Source organism: Mastigoproctus giganteus, chromosome 2 (genome assembly GCF_048544385.1).
Source record: "Mastigoproctus giganteus isolate SK-2022 chromosome 2, ASM4854438v1, whole genome shotgun sequence".
Classification (NCBI taxonomy): Eukaryota; Metazoa; Arthropoda; class Arachnida; order Uropygi; family Thelyphonidae; genus Mastigoproctus; species Mastigoproctus giganteus.
In genome coordinates this window covers 157,595,270-157,614,186 of record NC_143576.1, presented here as the reverse complement: position 1 = coordinate 157,614,186, position 18,917 = coordinate 157,595,270, and the positions used below count along the sequence as shown (strand labels likewise).

Sequence of the window (18,917 nt, the reverse complement as noted above, 5' to 3'; positions counted from 1 at the left end):
CCATTTACTGTCCAACTTCAAACCCACAGAACCAACTTTTCAACTTCCTCATTTATTCATTCAACTGCCGTTTTCTGGAACAACCTTCCTTCATACGTATTTCCTGAAAATTACAATCTACAGAAGTTGAAGTCCAATGTCAACAAATATCTTCTTTCGTCTTCTCAACCTCCAACCCAAGCACGGTACTAAGTACTATAGGTTCTAATACCTCTCGTGTTTGGGGTTCTCATAAAAAAAAAAAAAAAAAATTTGTGTCTGTAGATTTTTCTATTTTCCTGTGTTCTGGACGAAAACCCCCAATTTTGGGGAGGGGGGGGGAAATATTGCTATTTACGCCTGAGACAGATTAACTCGGCATGGAGTGAAAAACGTCCATTAAAGTTTCTAGTGTCATCGACGAGATTCGAACCTTGGCCTTTTCGACCCTGTGTGGGGGGAGACGATGATGATACCACTGTGCTACCGCGCAGACTCCATTGACCAGGCAGTTAGGATGAAGCATACAAGAAGCACCGCAAGCTGTACTTGGCCTACATCGACCACTGCAAGCTGTACTGGGACTGCGCCATAATAACGGACAGGACAATCCCGCACAACAGCCCGGACATAACCCTTATGGGCAAGAAGGGAAAGGCTACCTATCAGAATGATATAGCGGTACCCAACACTGGCAACCTGCAGAAAACCCACGATGAAAAAATCAGCAACTGCACGAACCTAAGACAGGAGATCAAAGAGATGTGGCATAAGCAACAAGTAACGACCATTCCGATCATCGTGTCAACCATAGGTATGGTGCCAAAAACCCTACATAACAGCCTAACAGCAATAGGTCTCCCAGCGAACACCTACGAGGAATTCCAGAAAGTCGCAATCCTGAACACCCGTAGGATTGTCAGAGAGTTCCTCGACTAACAGTAACATCAAACATAACAACAACCACCCTGAGTACTTGGTAGCAATACCTGTCACGATGTGGAACCCCCAATAAGGGAGAAAATAATAATAACTCAAGGAATCACATAATAATAATAAAATACAATAATAAACTGTGTCTAGTCTCCGGTCAATTTGTCTGTTTTGCTGGATAAAAATCCAGATGACCGGAATGAAAACCCTGCGTTCTCGATGAAAAAGCGCCATATCTGTAAATTGCGTGTGCAGGTACAATATATGTACAATAGTCTATTTACTGTTTGTTGGACGAAAAACCCGAGTTTTCTGGAGGAAAAACCAAACTATCCTTGCCTGCCACCGGCTAACTCAACCACTTTGTGAAAAATACCATAAAAATTCCTTGCATCATTGAAGGGTTCGAACTCAGGTCATTTCCACCCGGTGTAGGAATTAACTGAATTGAATGCCTTTTTTCCGTTTCTGCATTTATCAACCCGGAAGCTTATTTCTGGTGATATTAACAGGTGATCATCCTAATACAGAATATGTTCTCCAAAAAGTGGCGGTGATGAAGGAAAATTTTATAGAAAATGCAGAAAGTGAAAAAGCATATTTATATGAATATTAAGATGAAAATAAATCAGTAGCATATTTAGAATTTCGAATAGCGTAGTGGACGATTGTAAATAATGGTGAATTATCATACCGCCAGGTTCGCTTCAAGCAGTTCCAATAATTCACATGTCAACATGGATTGCCAATATGCAGTTAAATAACATCATTATTTAATATACACACCAGGAGGTAATAAAAAATTATTTTTGAGGGGAATAAGTGCCCCAGTATATGATAAGTAACATGTAGATTAAATTCAGTTCTAGGTACAATATGTTTTTTTAAGCCGAGTTATCAGTGACGTAACCCAAAATCTTTTAATCCCCAGTTTTACATGTTTGAATCATCAAGAAAAAGTAGAATGATGGTATCCAGCTCAGGATCCTGGGTGTGCCAAGCCCATACTCACCAGATATGAGCCCCTGGGGTTTATGAGTTCATCACATCAGTGGGTCCTTTCATGTACCCCATCCCCTATGAAGAACTTAATATTAAAACAAAAGTCCACTTTGACCATCTCTTCTAATTCCTTAAATTTATTCAAACTACTCACTTCCACAGCACCAGATGTTTTGTTCTAACAATCAATTACTTCCAGAAGCAAATTTTCACACTTACTCTACAACTTATCTTTTCTAATTTAAATTTATTAATTTTAAAATAAATTCCTCTAATACATAGTTGCTTTTAATTATATATGTATAACCATTTAAAATTTCTTGTCTTAGATACCATAATTAAGGTGTACAAAATGTTTGTATATTATAGCTAAGACATATATATTCTCTACTTGCTTTATGTAAAATAATTACTAATTGGTATAAAGATTGCACAACTAACATTTGTGCTAAGAGAAAAAATGTTAACATGGTGCTGGAAGTATGAAAATGTTAGAGAAATCAAGCATACAAGGTGACAAAAATGCCAACACACGACAATAACTCACTATACAGGGTGTCTCAAAAATATTGGTACAAATGTTTAGGGGAGGTAGGTAACATCTAAAGGAATGTGAATTGCATAGGAACTCATAACCGAAAACATCACCGTAAGTTGGTACATGGTGCTGTTCATCAGTTCGCGAGAGGGAAAATTTCTGGTTTACTCATTCAAGCAGTAGTCGCTGCACGAAGAGCATGCATCGATATATGAACTGTGAGCTGGCAGACATGCACCTAGTGTATGGATTAGCAGAGGACAATGGACGAGTCGCTCAACGAATTTATGGAGAACGCTTCCAAGACAGACATGTACCGGACCACCATTTATTTGCGCGTGTGCATCAAAATTTGTGCGATTATGGGTCATTTAGAGGTAACAGGAGTAGTGCCGGCAGATCACGTTCAACGCAAACTCCCGCCGTGGAAAAAAGTGTGTTGAATCCCGTCCAGAATAATCCTACTACGAGCACACGTGCCGTTGCCTCTGCCTTAGGAGTGTCTTGTTGCAGTGTACAGCGTGTCTGGTACGACAATTCCTTACCCCCCCCCTTTCATCTCCAAAGGGTTCAGTTACTGCTCCACCCAAGATCATCCTGCATGTGTGGCTTTTGCACAGTGGTTTCTACAAGAAAGTGTTCAAGACTTGAATTTTCCAGCCTATGTTTTGTTCACGGATGAGGCTTATTTCACTCAGGAAGGCTTATTCACTCAGCACAATGCTCATGTGTGGGCTCACGACAACCCACACGGTGTGCGCCCCCATATGGCACAACATCGCTTCGCAATAAATGTGTGGGTAGAAATGGTCGGTGACTGCTTAGTTGGCCCATACCTGTTACCATTCCGCAAGAACTCCGCTAAATATCGGATCTTTCTTGAACAAGTTATATCAGGGTTACTTGACAATGTTTCAGCAAATGTGAGACACAACATTTTTCAACATGACGGGGCGCCTGCTCATTATGGAAGGTGTGTTCGTGACCATCTGAACAGGCGTTTTGGGTGTCGATGGATTGGCCGTGGTGGACCCGTTGCCTGTCCCCCATGCTCATCTGATTTATCGAGCCTTGATTTCTTTCTGTGGGGGGGCCCTCAGATCTATCGTGTATGAATCGCCAGTGGAGATGGAAATGGATCTCGTGGCGAGACTCATCTGTGCTGCTGCTACTGTCAAAGAAACTCCAGGTGTGTTCGACCATGTCCGCCAATCTATGCTGCGTCAGTGTCATGCATGCATCGTGTCTCATGGTGGAACCTTCGAGCATCTGTTGTAACATCATAAAATGCATCCATCTCGTACTCCATTGTTAATATTATGTCAAATAAATGTTTGACACTAATTACTGTCTTGTGTCATTTCTGCTTCTTGTGCCTCTGCTACTACTTTCCTGTGACATTTCTGGTTATGGGTTCCTATGGTTTGGCTTTTTTTTTTTTTTTTTTTTAGGAGCATTAGCAACTAAGGCCATATTGCTCTGGGATATGCGGTGGTCATTCCCTGACCTTTCCGCATCCTCTGTATTTGGTAGTGACGGGCTCGAACAGGTTCCTATGCGATTCACATTCCTTTAGATGTTACCTACCTCCCCTAAACGTTTGTATCAATATTTTTGAGACACCCTGTATAATGAAATCAAGAATGTGGGCTGCTAACAGTGACAGACATAGAAGATGATGGATGTCAACAAGTGCCAAAAATGTCCACGCTGTCAGAGATTTCTGTGAACAGTCACCTGAAAAGTCAACAAGGCAGTATTCTTGAGAGCTGTGATAAATCAATTTGAATGTTCTTAGAATTTTTATGGACAAGGAGTAGAAACTATACATACAGTAATGACTATAAGTTCTGCCCCTCCACACTGAGAAATTTTTGAATGGCATATTCCCTTTAACAAATGTAAAAAAAACTAACCATTACATCCCTCACACTTCCACTTTCTCAACTATGCAGTAGTGGATATTTTAGTTTTGTCACACATCTCAGCTGTTGCTTGTAATTTTAAGAAGATAATCCAGGTTGATATATATAGAGTTCTGGGACTAAGGAAAGATAGGTAGCATTTTTGATAATGTAATTGCATGATCTGAGGAAGCTACTTCATATTAAATGGACATTACTGAAAAAAATTTAAAAAAACAGCACAAATGTGCTGTTTTTTTATTTAATTTATTTTTGCTGTTGTCTTGTTGTAAGTTTATGACCATGGGTAAATATCTCATTATCCATATTTGGCTGATGCTATATAAGCTTTCTTTCTTGCATTATATGCCTCTACTAATGCCAATGCTAATATTATTGAATAATGACTTATTTATGAGTATTAACAAAATTACAGAAAATTTCTGCCATTTGCCAGACATCCATTTCAGTGCTAATTTAGCACCTCAGCAATGTAAAAAAAGGCATTTGAATAAAAGAGTCATAATGAAATCAATTGAAAAGCATTCATGTAATAATGTGCTGGGCAAAACCATTTCATTCCATAACTCCAATTAGAAATTCAAATTGAACTGTATTTGCTATCTATCTATCTGTAATGTAACACGGCCACCATTATTACTCATTTTATGGTTATTACTGTCTTATAATCAAACACTACATTATAAGGTAGTTTCTGAATTTACAAACACCTGATTTATGAACTTTCAATCTTTAAGTTAGTTGTAGAATAGATGTTCAGAAGGTTGCTTTCTACTAAAGTAGTTGATTGTTGGAATAAATTTTCACTTGGTGTCAAAATTATTAGAAGGAATGAGCAAATTAAGTGGGTAATATTATTTTTTTCATTGTATCTGTATATATCTATATATGTTTATTTCCTACATCATTTTGCCACTACAAGTGCAAACTACCAATACAAAAATGCTAATAGTAATTTATGATTTTGTTTGTTTATTATATAGATTTTATGGCGGCGAGTTATTCTTGGAGAAAATCGAACCGAGGTGCTAACTGCTGGTAAAGTTAGAGTAACCCCAGATCCTCGAATATCTGTTCTTCATCAGTCAGGTGATTTCAGATTATATTCAGTTTTATATGTATATAGTCCTTTCCTTGCCATTTCTATAAAGTATGGCAGTAAAGCTTTTAAATTAAAAAATAGTAATTCTATTGTTTGGGATCCATTGGTAGAAAACTGAAGCCAAAGTTTTCTCTTTGGCTTCATTGTTCTACCATGCAAAAATAACTTTTGTAAACAAGTTCTTTATGTTATGAGGTTACTGAAATGTTCTGGTCACAGTGTACAAAGCTATTTATAAGTAGTCACCATTGTGGATAACATAAGGACAAAATTCTCTACGTAAATAAAATGGTAAAAAGATATATATTTATAAATGTTGCATTTTAAATAAAAGAGAAATATAAGCAGGTAAGTCAATAAAGAAAGGCAATTCAGTCACAGAATTTATTTAAAGTTCAGAGAAATGTTTTGTATGTACATAATTTTTCTGCATTATCTTCCAGTTTTCAGTGCACTTATTCCAGTGATCTATCAGCATATTTATATTTTCAACAAAGAATGCATTTGATTGCCAAAATAGCCTATGCTGCTTATTTAACATTATCACTATAAAACTTGTAGCCTCCTTGGTGCTCCTTCCGATGGTCCAGATGTATGAAAATCATATCGTACAGGATCAGAACTGTGGTGGACAATGAAGAGCCAAAATTTAACTTTGTGATCATTTCAGTTGTCCAGGTAGTAGTGCACAACACAATCAAACACTATCACAAAGCAAAATGGTTAGGATTTCTTAATAATGTTCATTGTTGATGCTTTCTCCTTTCTCTTGGTACTGTTCAAAGTATTAGTCTTTCAGAATTAAAGAATAATGTCAGCATGATTTTTATTGCAGATAGTTGTGCTGTCTTGATTTTTTTTTTTTTTTTTTAATTTGGAGATGAAATATGGTTCCACCGCTTATTTTTTTATTTTGGTTTTTTGCTCATAATATTGAATCCAATATTTATCTCCTATCATAGGCCAAGTTTCATCTCCTGTGAATTTTACTTGTTTTTGCTTCTTCTGACTGCAAAAAAATGGACAACTGCTTGTTGTTCTCCTTCTTTAGCACAGTTAAATAGTTGGGCAGCTGTGTTAAACACAGATCACTCTAATAATACAAACAGCTAGCTGATAGCTTCCATCAAAGCAGCAGGTATATATGTTGTCATTCAAAACAATACAATTGGGAAGAAGTATTAAAAATGTCCAAATTAGCAGACCTGCTTTTCAGTGCTTATGCATGTCATCCTGGAGCTTTCTTGTGCCAAATGAATTCATGAAGTGAACCTATCAACAATGCTACTACTGTATTACCTCTCTAAAACCTAACAGAGACCCACTGCTTGGGCAAAATAATAAAATTTTACCTGTTTGGAAGAAATCTAGATATTTTTTCATCTCATTTTGTATTTATTGCCTTCGCCGTCTATCTTCTGTAGAGTTCAATAGTATTACTGGGAATATGTTGACACAAGAGCAAGGTAGAACAGTTATCTCCCCCTCAGGTGTATTATGGATTTGTAATCCTGTTACTTTCCATAGGGAGCAGGCCTCTTATGGATTTGTTAGGACTACTTCTTTGATAGAATTGTTAATTATTGACATACAGCAATATGTTGTTAGCATGATGGTTTACTTTAGCCAGACATCAGAGGATCTGAATTAAATGTTCTCATGGTATTTGATTGTTGTGGTTCTCATCAGTGGTTTTCATCATCACTGTTTTAACCACGAAGCAGTTGTGATCCTACTGTGCCTGAGAGTGTCTTGAAGATGTGACATATTCCACAGATGCTAAGAATATGTCACAAATGATATGGCAGTACATCTAGCTCTGTTTAAATAGTGATGGTACCTATACAGACATATCATATGCATAGATAAAAAGGAGTTATGCTGCCTTTTTTGGCCAATTTGTTCATACATGAGATAATCATAAAGTCATTTTAGTACTGGTTGGCCCTGAATTTTAGAAAATTATCAGGTGGATTATTTAATGTAGAGTCCATGGCCAATACTACTACTGACTTGGCTTTAAATTTCTTTATGTATTGTGGTAGTACTATTTATGCAGACTATCATAGTTGTGCAACATTGTGATATTTGTTTGTAGTTTAAGCAGAGTTATTTCTAGTAGTGTACACAGGCATTCAGAGCTCATTTGTTAACTGTACTCATGTCTTTACTGTACATCCAAGGCTGCTATGGTCACAGATTTTGATAGATAGCAGGCTATCAGTCATAATCACCAAATTGCCTGGTTAGCAGTCTAGCCATGACACACACAGAATCATGTTAATTGAAGAATCATAAGACTGTGATAATAAATTCTTTTGCATCCAGTGAAGCAACAAGGACAACCCTAGAGAGTATTTGCATCCACTTGGATTTTTTCATGGGCTCACTTGAACTATACTTTGGCTCAGCTCATTGTTATCTCATGAGAAAGTTTGAGAAATCAAGTTGTACTTGCATCAAGGAAAACACAAGCAAATTGCAATTGCCAGTGATTACAGTCACCAAAATCCATCACATGGTATTCTGGAAGTGGCTGCAACAATGTGTAGAAGTGCTGATTTTCATGTTTTCAACTGGTAGCTTAGTCTTCAATTTCAGCTGAGCAAAAGGTGCTTTTCACTACCCCTACTCCATGGATAGTACTGTACTAGAATTTGTGCAGCATACTGATCTAGCATAGTGTAGCCATAATTAGAACTCAATCATCCAGAATACAAGGGCCACAGTACTCATACAAGTACAGTCTGCCCTCGTATAGCACGATAGTTGCGTTCCTAGAAACCCTTGTGCAATGCAAAATCGTGCAATATAAACAACAGCCCCTATGGGAAAAGTAGGGTTAGGTGCCGACCACCCAAGATTGAACACACATTTGGAACCAAAACATTACCAAACACAATAAATAATCGGGTAATTTTAATCGTTATAAAATACGTAAGTATTTTATAACGATTAAAATACATAATAAAAATAATATTATATTATAATAAAGTATTTTTAGTATTTTTTAATACTAAAAAAGTATTTTTTACGGATAAAATACGTATTTTATTCGTAAAAAATTTATTATATTAAATAAAATAGTCGTAATAAAATACTTACGTATTTTATAATACGTAAGTATAAATTATAATACGTAAGTCGTAATAAAATATTGCTAATGCTTTTGCTTCTATCGTAAGCAAACTTGCTTTTTGTTTGATTTTCTATCCAAAGAGATGACAGCCGTTCCATCTCTTCCAATTCTTTGTGTCTTAATCTAATGGATTTTAATTACACTATGAGTTGTTCCCGCTATGAAAGTTGTTTTTATTTTCTCTGCATTCTTTGTAATTCTCTGCGTTGCCTCATTTAGGTCTGTAGCACGTGCAATATCACATGGTCTTTCATTTCGCTCAAAGCGTTTCACAATTTCATATTTTTTCTCTATCGACAGAAGCGGACTGGCCATAAGCCTTACGGGGGAAACCACGGTGGGCCGGAGGCCGGTGTGATTTTGGCCATAAACCGTAGTATGAGGCCACTACAAATTTTCCCGGGTAAGAATTTTTGACCCAGTCCGCCTCTGTTTATCGATATTGCTTCTTTTTTTTTTCTCTCTGAATCTGCAGTGTCTTAGCCAGGACGCTTCCTTTTCACACCTTTTAAGTATTTTACTCATTTTTAGGGAATAAAGCACAATTACAAAACGAGGAGGCATGCTTGATACACATAAACAAAGCTGCGCGCATATAGCAACTGAATAAACAACACCGTAAAGGCCGAGATACACTATTAACACCTCACATTTTACTAAAGCACATTTCTGGGGGTTACTACCATAAAACAATAAAAACAATTTCCAGTTGCGTTTCTGCTAGTGGAATCTGTTATAAACTGGTAGTAAACTCCATCTAATTGCATTTGCGATTATATCGATAGCTGGAATTGTGTTGGTTTTTACGTTATTATGGTGAAATGTGTTTCCCCTTCACTGATATAAAACACATACATTTTCAGAATCTTCTTCGTTCCTATCGTGTTGCGTTCAGTTGGGGTGATTCCGCATTCGACTGCCATTTCTTGTAAACACAAAGGCGAATCGTGTATAAGCGAATTCGGTTCGTGTTATATAAGATAACGTTCCCCTATTTATAAATCTTGTATGATCGAATTCGTGTAATGCAAACACGTGTTATACGAGGACCGACTGTAATGCCATAACATACACTATTATGGCATTGGGTGGAGGAAAGTCTATGTAGCTTTTCTGGGAAACAATTAAATGAAACTAAAGTGGCTTCACACTGATAGTTTAGCAGTTTAGATTTATATTTTAATTATTCTCCTTCTGGAAGAGAATAGCATCAAAATTTCAGATATGCATGACAAGAGCCAGATGACATCATGCACTGATCCTTGATATTGTTGTGCTAGTTAGACGTTAGAAATGTCTACACCATGGTTGAAGAAAGTGACATTCCGTGCAAGTGCATTAGCATTTAGCATTAGTAGAAGCATACAATGCAAGAAAGCAAGCTTATGCAGCATCAGCCAAAAAAAAAAAAAAAACCTTCCATTTTACCCCTCCATTCGTTCCAAATGCCTGTCCAGCTCAGCCTTAAAATTTATTTAGGCTATTAGCTTCCACAACAAAAGGTGGAAGCCTGTTCCACCAGAGAACTACCCGCTGGCTAAAGGCAAATTTCTGCACATCTATTCTACAACTATCTTTCCTCAATTTGAAACTGTGGCCCCTCAGGTTCTTAGTCTGAGCAAGACAAAGAATCCCATCAGCATTCAGCTTGCTCAACCCATTCAAGTCCTTATACACCTCAATCAGATCACCTCGCAGGTGCCTGCTCTCCAGGCACTGCAATTTGCAGAACTTAAGCCTTTCTTGGTAAGAGCACCCCTTTGTTCCCCTCACCAATCTTGTTGCCCTTCTTTGTACTTGTTCTAGCAACTCTACATCCTTCCTAAAATGAGACCTCTAGACCTGTACACAGTACTTTAGGTGTGACCTGACCATTGCCTTGTATAATGGGATAATCACCTCCCTGTCCCTGCTGGCAAAATTCCTATATATCATTGACAAGATTCCATGACAGCCCATCCATCTGCACTGCTCAGCGAACTTCATATTTGACTGTACAATTACCTCCAAGTCTTTTTCACTTTCCACTTCCCTGAGTGGAAAGTGAAAAATACCAATAATACCACATGGTTGGTACATTCCTCTTTGGTTATTGCTACCCATATGCAGTACTTTGCATTTCTCAATGTTAAACTTCAGTTGCCCTTCTCAGCCCATTTTCCCAACTTATCTAGATCCAGTTGGAGTAGCATACTGTCTTTACTGTCGTTAACAACCCTGCCAACCTTTGTATTATCTGCAAACTTGGACATTAAACCCAATATACCTTCATCAATATCATTGATAAATATACAAAACAACAATGGGCCCAACACCAAACCCTGGGGAACTCCACTAATAACATTTGTTCACAAAGAGCAGTGTCCATTGATTACCATTCTCTGTCATCTCCCACTCAACCATCACTTTATCCATTGTAGCAGCTTATTGGAAAGGTATGATGCCATACCTTTCCAATTTGTACAGCAGTCTTTCATGTGCAACAGTATCAAAAGCTTTCTGAAATCCAAGTATATGATATCAAAATTATTTTTGGCATTCAGTTCCTTTGTGACCACATCATAGTATCCAATCAAATTGCCCAGACAAGACCTCCCTTTAACAAACCCATGCTGTGTCTTAACTATTACTTAAGGTGGTAGATGACTTTCATCAACCGGTGAAATACCACCACTTTGCTTATTGGAGGCTTGAAGTGGTGAAACCCATGTTTAGTCTCTAGAGCAAAGTTTCCGGCATCCCCCCCCATACTTCTCTTTCAACCCATGCACGGTACTAAGTACTATAGGTTTTGATACCTTTCGTGTTTGGGGTTTTTATAAAAAAAAAAAAAAAAAAAGTCGATCCTGCAATGCTTATTTAACCAGTGATTCCATTATTTTTCCCAGAACACAAGTTAAACTAACAGGTCTAAGGGTTTGCTTACTTCCTTTGCTGCCTCCTTTAATATAACTGGATAGATCCCATCCACCCCAGGTGCCTTCCTTATGTTTAACTTCAACAATTTCTCCTCTACTTTGCTCTTAGTTATTACAAAATCACTTAGCTCCCTCTTAGCATTTGATAAACTTCTGGCACTCCCCTCATTGAATAACTCCTCATATGTGAATGTAGATGCAAAATACTCATTCAGTTTATCAGCTACCTGAGCATGATCATCAATAGTCAACCCATCTATGTTAAGTGGTCCAATCTGATTCATCCCTTTCCTTCTAGAGTTTACATAAGTAAAGAACTCTTTGCTGTGTTTCTTTGCATCCTTTGCCAAAGATTTTTCATAATCTGTCTTTGCCTGCCTAACCTCCTTTGTGACTTGATTACAGACTAGTTTATACCTACCATAGGCTTCTGTGTCACCTGATACTTTATATGCATCCCATACATTTTTCTTCTCTGCCACAAGCCTCATTAATTCATATGACATCCATTTAGGCCTAAACCTTGAACAGTATTTCTTAGTTGGAATGAAAAGCCTAGTAGCCTCCAAAATTAAGTCCCTGAAGGCTTCCCCTTTAGAACTGAACATTGGTAACATCATCAGTTGATCCCACTGTACAGAATTTAAAAACTGTCTGAGACCTCTGTAATCACCTTTATGAAAGCAAAAGCCTTCCCTTTAGCCTTGACGGTAGTTACATCTTTAAGTAATTCCCACATCAATACATTGTGATCACTGTCACCCAGTGGTTCTTTTATCTGCAAATTCTTAATGCATGAATAATCACTGCTGATAATCAGATCAAGAGATCAAGAATAATCACTGCTGATAATCAGATCAGATCAACCCTCTGGTTGCCTCTTGAACATGTTGCTGTAGAAAACAGTTATCCAATAAATAGACGAAAGTCTTGCTAGTGTGCGAGTGACCAATCCACAAGTTCCAATCAATATCTGGAAAGTTAAACTCCCCCATTATAAGACATTCTGATTTACTTGTCCACTCTATTTCTCTGCACAACTTCTCATTATACTCATCAGATTCAGTAGGCCTATAACACACACCTACTGTCATTTTTCCTTTCGCAGTGCTTATTTCACACCAAAGCATTTTCATGAACTGAATTTATGAACTTATATCAGAAGCTCATCTCCTTGAACTTGTAATAGAATGCTTAATAGTAAAAAATTATTTCAGTAGCTCAAATTCAAGCAACGTGAGTTTTTCCATGAATGCATATTTCACATTAGCCCAAGCATGGGTGTATCCATCAGTGAAAAATACATAAATTTTATGTATTGTTATAGATTTTTTACTACAGTGATAAATCTACAACACAGCATGAATAAATTGAGTATCATGTAATAGTTGTTTTATTGTAGAATATTATGAGTGCAGTATAAGTGTGAAGATGCAGTGCACTGGTTTTATGCTAGTGAAATTTATAATTAATATTAAGTGGCCATTGTGATCTTAATTATTACTTTTTTCAGAACACGACACATGGGTTCTTAGTATCAGTCCTTCTCGAGTCACAGATTCTGGACGCTATATATGTGAAGTCAATACAAGTCCAAGGTTACAATTATATCGTCTGTTAACAAGTAAGTATTGTTTTGAAAGTTGTGATATAAGAATTGAGTTATGAATTTTTGCCTTCTAATAATACAGACACATCCTCTTACCAAGAGAGGCTTAAGTTCTGCAAATTGCAGAACTTAAGCTTAATGCAGGGTGCTTAATGATTTTGTAATAACTGAGAGCAAAGTGGAGCAGAAATTGTTGAATTTAAACATAAGAAAGGCACCTGGGGTGGATGGGATCTATCCAGTTATATTAAAGGAGGCGGCAAAGCAACTAAGCAAACCCTTAGCCATAATTATGAGAGCATCCTTGGACTCAGGGGAGGTCCCCACAGACTGGAGAAGTGCAAATGTATCCCCAATTCACAAAGGGGATCGAAGGGTGACACGAGTAATTACAGACCAGTTAGCTTAACTTCTGTTCCTGGTAAAATAATGGAGTCACTGGTTAAAGATGCATTGCAGGATCATCTAGACAAGACTGCAGCAATAATTCAGACACAGCATGGGTTTGTTAAGGTAAAGTCTTGTCTGACAAATTTGATAGGATATTATGATGTGGTTACAAAAGAACTGGATGCAAAAAATAATTTTGATATCATATATTTGGATTTCAGGAAAGCTTTTGACACTGTTGCGCATGGAAGACTATTGTACAGATTGGAGCAGAATGTTATTAAGGGTAAGTTGCTACAATGGATAAAAGGATGGTTGAGTGGGAGAAGACAGAGGGTGGTAATTAATGGGTGCTGCTCTTCGTGAACTAATGTTATTAGTGGAGTCCCACAGGGTTCGGTGTTGGGTCCTCTGTTGTTTTATATATTTATCAATGATATTGATGAAGGTATATCAGGCTTAATGTCGAAGTTTGCAGATGATACAAAGGTTGGCAGGGTTGTTAATGACAGTAATGGCAGTGTGCTACTGCAACAGGATCTAGATAATTTGGGCAGATGGGCTAAGAAGTGGCAACTGAAGTTTAACCTTGACAAATGCAAAGTACTGCATATGGGTAGAAGTAACCCCAGACAAACATACCAACTGTGTGGTACTACACTTAAGGTGATAGAAAATGAAAAATACCTGGGAGTAATTGTGCAGTCAGATATGAAGTTTTCTGAGCAATGCAGACAGGTTACCAGGGCAGGTCATGGGGTTTTGTCAATGATATATAGGAATTTTGCTAGCAGGGAAAAGGAGGTGATTGTCCTTCTGTATAAGGCAATGGTCAGGCCATGCCTTGAGTACTGCGTACAGGTCTGGAGGCCTCATTTTAGAAAGGATGTAGATTTGCTTGAGCATGTACAGAGAAAGGCAACAAGATTAGTGAAGGGAATGAAGGGATCCTCTTACCAAGAGAGGCTTAAGTTCTGCAAATTGCAGTGGCTGGAGACTAGGCACCTGCGCAGTGATCTGATTGAGGTGTATAAGGCCTTGAATGGGTTGAGCACGCTGAATTCTGATGGGATCCTTTCACTTGTTCAGATTACAAACCTTAAGGGGGCATAAATTCAAATTAAGAAAAGACTGATGTAGAATAGATGTGCGGAAATTTGCCTTTAGCCAGTGGGTGGTTAATTGCTGGAACAAACTTCCATCTGTCGTTGTGGAAGTTAATAGGTTAAATAAATTTAAGGAGGAACTGGACAGGCATTTGGAGGGAATGGTGTGATTTTTTTTTTTTTGGCTGATGCTGCATAAGCTCATACACTTGCTTTCTTGCATCACATGCCACTACTACTACTACTACTACTACTCCTCTTTAAATGGCATGTTCTATATACTGGGTATGTTCCTCAATTTCCTAAATTTTTCTTGTGTCATATATCATACATTAAGTAATTTTTTTTACAAGGGGGAGACTCAGATTTGTCCAAGAATTTTGATCATAACATGCCATTAAATCATATTACCTGTTTCTTATTTGGTAGTGTTCTTGTAGTGTTCTCCCACACTGTTGTACACACTTCATCATTCATGTGTCAGTGCAATAATGGTCTGAAGGAATCATGTCTAGACTATAAGAGTGTGGACCAGAATCTCCCAGCCCAGGAGATGGCCTTTTGACAGAATGGGACTGAGTGTTATGAAGAACGATCCCTTTTTAACCTTTCTGAGATACTTTGTCCTCAACATTACTCTCAGCTTTGTTGTCAGATCAGAATAATAATGGCATTTATTTTTACACTGTCATCCAGACAGCTGTACAAATTAAACTGCGAGTCCCAGTAAACTGAAACTATGGTTTTGCTAGCAGACTTCTGAATTTGAATTTTGTTAGTGGTAGAGGTCTCCTCTCCTAATCTTGGAGACCTGATTGAATTGTTTAAGGCTTTAAATGAATTGAGTAAATTAAATGGTAATGGTATCCGTACTCTTTCTCTGACAACACATGTAAGGGGACATAAACGTAAATTGGAAATGGGTGGTTGCAGGATAGATATGCAAAATTTTGCTCTTGTGTGAGAGAGTAATTGATTGGTGGAACAAACTTCTATCTAGTATTGTGGACTAGTATCTTGTATTGTTCAAATAAAAATACCCCAGGGACTCATATCTGGTGAGTATGGGCTTGGCAAATCCAGGGTACTGAGCCGGATATCATCATTCTTCTCTTTCTTGCTTTCTTGGTGATCCCCTTCTACTTCTCTCTCTCTCTCTCTCGCTTCTTGATTAGACCGGGGGTCAAGCCCGTGACCACCAAATACGGAGGATGTGGAAAGGTCAGGGATTGACCACTGCATATCCCCGGAGCAACATGACCTTAGTTGCTAATGCTCTTAAAAACCAAATAACAACAACAACAACTCTCTCTCTCTCAGGTTAACGTTGTAATTTTTTTTTTTTGGCTGGTGCAGCATAAGCCTCAGGCTTCCTTGCACCATATGGCTAATAATAATAATAAAATTTAAGAAATGCTTAAACAAATTAGTGGTGGATAGTGATTATTTCTTGTTCGTGTTGTGTAAGCTTGCTGATACTACTACTAATATTAACTTTCGTGGGACTAGACATCATAACCATAGTCCTCGTCTAAAAAAATTAACATAATAACTAAAATTAATAATTTTTTTACTCCCCCAATTTGTTTCCAAAGTTTTTTCTCCCTTTTAATGACACATTATTGTTATAGTTGATTCATTTCATTTTATTAGTTTACCTCTTATTCATTTAAGCCATGTTTTTTTGCTCTTGCACTACCTTAACCTCTCATTTAGTCTGTTTCTCCTCTTTTTCTTTACCTTCTTACCCTGATTGGTAATTGAATATGAAAGCACAATATACATCTATAATTCAGACCATCTTTTTTATTAATTTACTTATCTCTCTCTCTCTCACACACATGCACGTGCGCATACACACACACACACACACACACACACGTGTATGTGTTTTCTGTGATGTATTATTATAAAAATGATTAATTGTATTAATACAAATGCTACTGTTGCTGTTTTTTTATTATTTTTAAAAATTTTTATTATCTATTTAATGCTCAGGAAGATTTTCTAAACTAAGAGCTGAAGTGGCAGTATTGCTTTGCTGCTTTGTCAAAGCATAGTATAATATTTCTACAGTACTTGATGGACTTTACTGTGCACATTATTATACAGTAGGATGGCCAATAAGGTCGATCACAGCTTTAATTTCGGTCAATCATGGTGAATTTTAAATACAAATTTGTATATATAAAAAATAAATTAGTCAAATAATAATTGACTAATTATTATTAGTCAAATAATAATAATAACAGCTAATTATTATTAGCTGTTATTATCATTATTCGTTGAATAATAATAATAACAGCTGCTATGCTTGTCTAGTGAAAATTCACGCAGTTATGTTGTGGAGAGAATAGTGTATGTGTCGGATTCTTATTTAGCTTACTTAATATTAATAACTGTACAGTACTTATATGTTAATTTAATACCCTTTGATTTAAAATGAATACTATGAAAAAGAGCAAAATGTATCATTTTCCTCAAGAGTGGGAACTAGAATACTTTTTTGTAATGATAAAAGAAAAATGTTGTTATTTGATTTGCAATGCTTCCATGGCTATACCCAAAAAAGGAAATTTAGAAAGGCACTTCAACACACTCCATAGTAAATACCAATCGGATTTTCCACCTAATAGTAACCTTAGAAAAAATAAAATTACCACTATTTAAGCTCATATCAATAATAACAGATGGAGCTTTAGCTAAACCAATGATGAAGCATCTTAACGAAATTCATTACATTGTTCCAAAAGAATTATGAATTTCTAGAATTTTTGAGTTACCACTGTATCATTCACCGATAAGTGTTAGCCAGCAAAAGATTAAATACTAAAAGCATTATGGACATAGCTTTCAAAATCATGAATTCCATCAGAAGACAATCTCTTCAAAGGAGATTTTTTAAAATGCAACTCGATGAAAATGAACCAGATCTGATACACAGATGTGAGGTGACTGAGTTGGAGTAAGTTTCTACAGAGATTTTGAAATTTGCTGAATGAAATTAAAAAATTTGTTGATCCAAGGGTGATGATTATCAGCAGCTACAAGATACCGAGTGGTTGTGTGATCTGGCATTTTTGGCAGATATTATCAATAAATTAAGTGATATAAATTTGTAATTACAAGAATAAATAAATAAATGTGGGTGACATGTTTAATAGTAATTCTGCATATAAATATCAATTTTTGGCAATGGCTAAGGATCTCAAATAAAAAAAATTCAATCATTTTTCAAATATGCAAGATGATTTGCAAAAATATCCTGTATTTGAATTTAATAGCGCGAAATATGTTTCTGAAATTGAGAAAGTTGTGGATAATTACGAAACCAGATTCAGTGATTTTAAAACAATTGAAGACATTGTTCAATATACTGTATTTCTTATCCTTTTAATGTCGACTTAGATACAAAACAAATTGCAGAAAAAATAGCTGAGATTTTTCACATGGAGAAAATATTACTTGAAAATGAAATTATTACATTGTGAAATGTAATAATTCTTCCTAAAAGCCAGATCATCTGAAAAAGACTTTTGGAAATATGTTTGCTCAGAATAGTACCTGAATGTAAAAAAATGCATTGAACTTTTAAATTCCTGTTTTGGGTCTACATATCTATGTGAATTGGCCTTTTTGTATTTGGAACAAACAAAGATGAAGAATCAGTCTACTCTTACAGACTTGCATACAGAAAATTCTTTACAGTTGGCCTTATTACACTATATCCCTGATTTTGAAAGCTTGGCAGATGACATGAAGACACAAACTTCACATAAATTAAAAATTTAAATATGTATGAATTTAAAATAAGAATTCTGAATTGTATTTAATTGTAAAATTTATAAACAACATATTTCAATATGTGTTGATTAACTTTTTTAACCATGTGCTATGAAATCCTTGAAATGGTAGATCGCAGCACATTTTGAAGAAAAAAAGTAGATTGCATCACAAATTAAGTTGGCCACCCCTGCTATACAGGCAACCCCCATATAACACGGTACTTCTACAACACAGTTTTACTCTAAAATTATTGATAAATTGCTGCAATCCTTGCACAACGTGATACTTCTACAACAAGCTTTTGCTCTAACACAGTTTGAGAATTGCTGGAAATCTCGCATAACACTGTATTTTTGAACTTTTGTGCTGGGAAAACCCTGCTATTATGTTAGATCTAATTTTCAACATTTCCATTCCTTTTTGTGAATCCTTGCTGTTGACTCACTAGTCGTTATTGCCTTCATGGTATTTTTATAAAGCACATTTCTGG

The 18,917-nt window shown here is 36.5% G+C and overlaps 1 protein-coding gene across 2 annotated transcripts in view; it reads left to right on the top strand.

The window, feature by feature from the left end:
- LOC150089688 (Ig-like and fibronectin type-III domain-containing protein 1) overlaps nucleotides 1-18,917 on the top strand; it is a 337,470-nt gene that overhangs the window by 127,431 nt on the left and 191,122 nt on the right. For both annotated transcript variants that reach the window (XM_090389599.1, XM_090389600.1), the window contains 2 exons: nucleotides 5,361-5,466; nucleotides 13,050-13,160. In XM_090389599.1, the coding sequence (XP_090245725.1) occupies nucleotides 5,361-5,466; nucleotides 13,050-13,160 (217 nt within the window). The remainder of the gene's footprint in view (nucleotides 1-5,360; nucleotides 5,467-13,049; nucleotides 13,161-18,917) is intronic.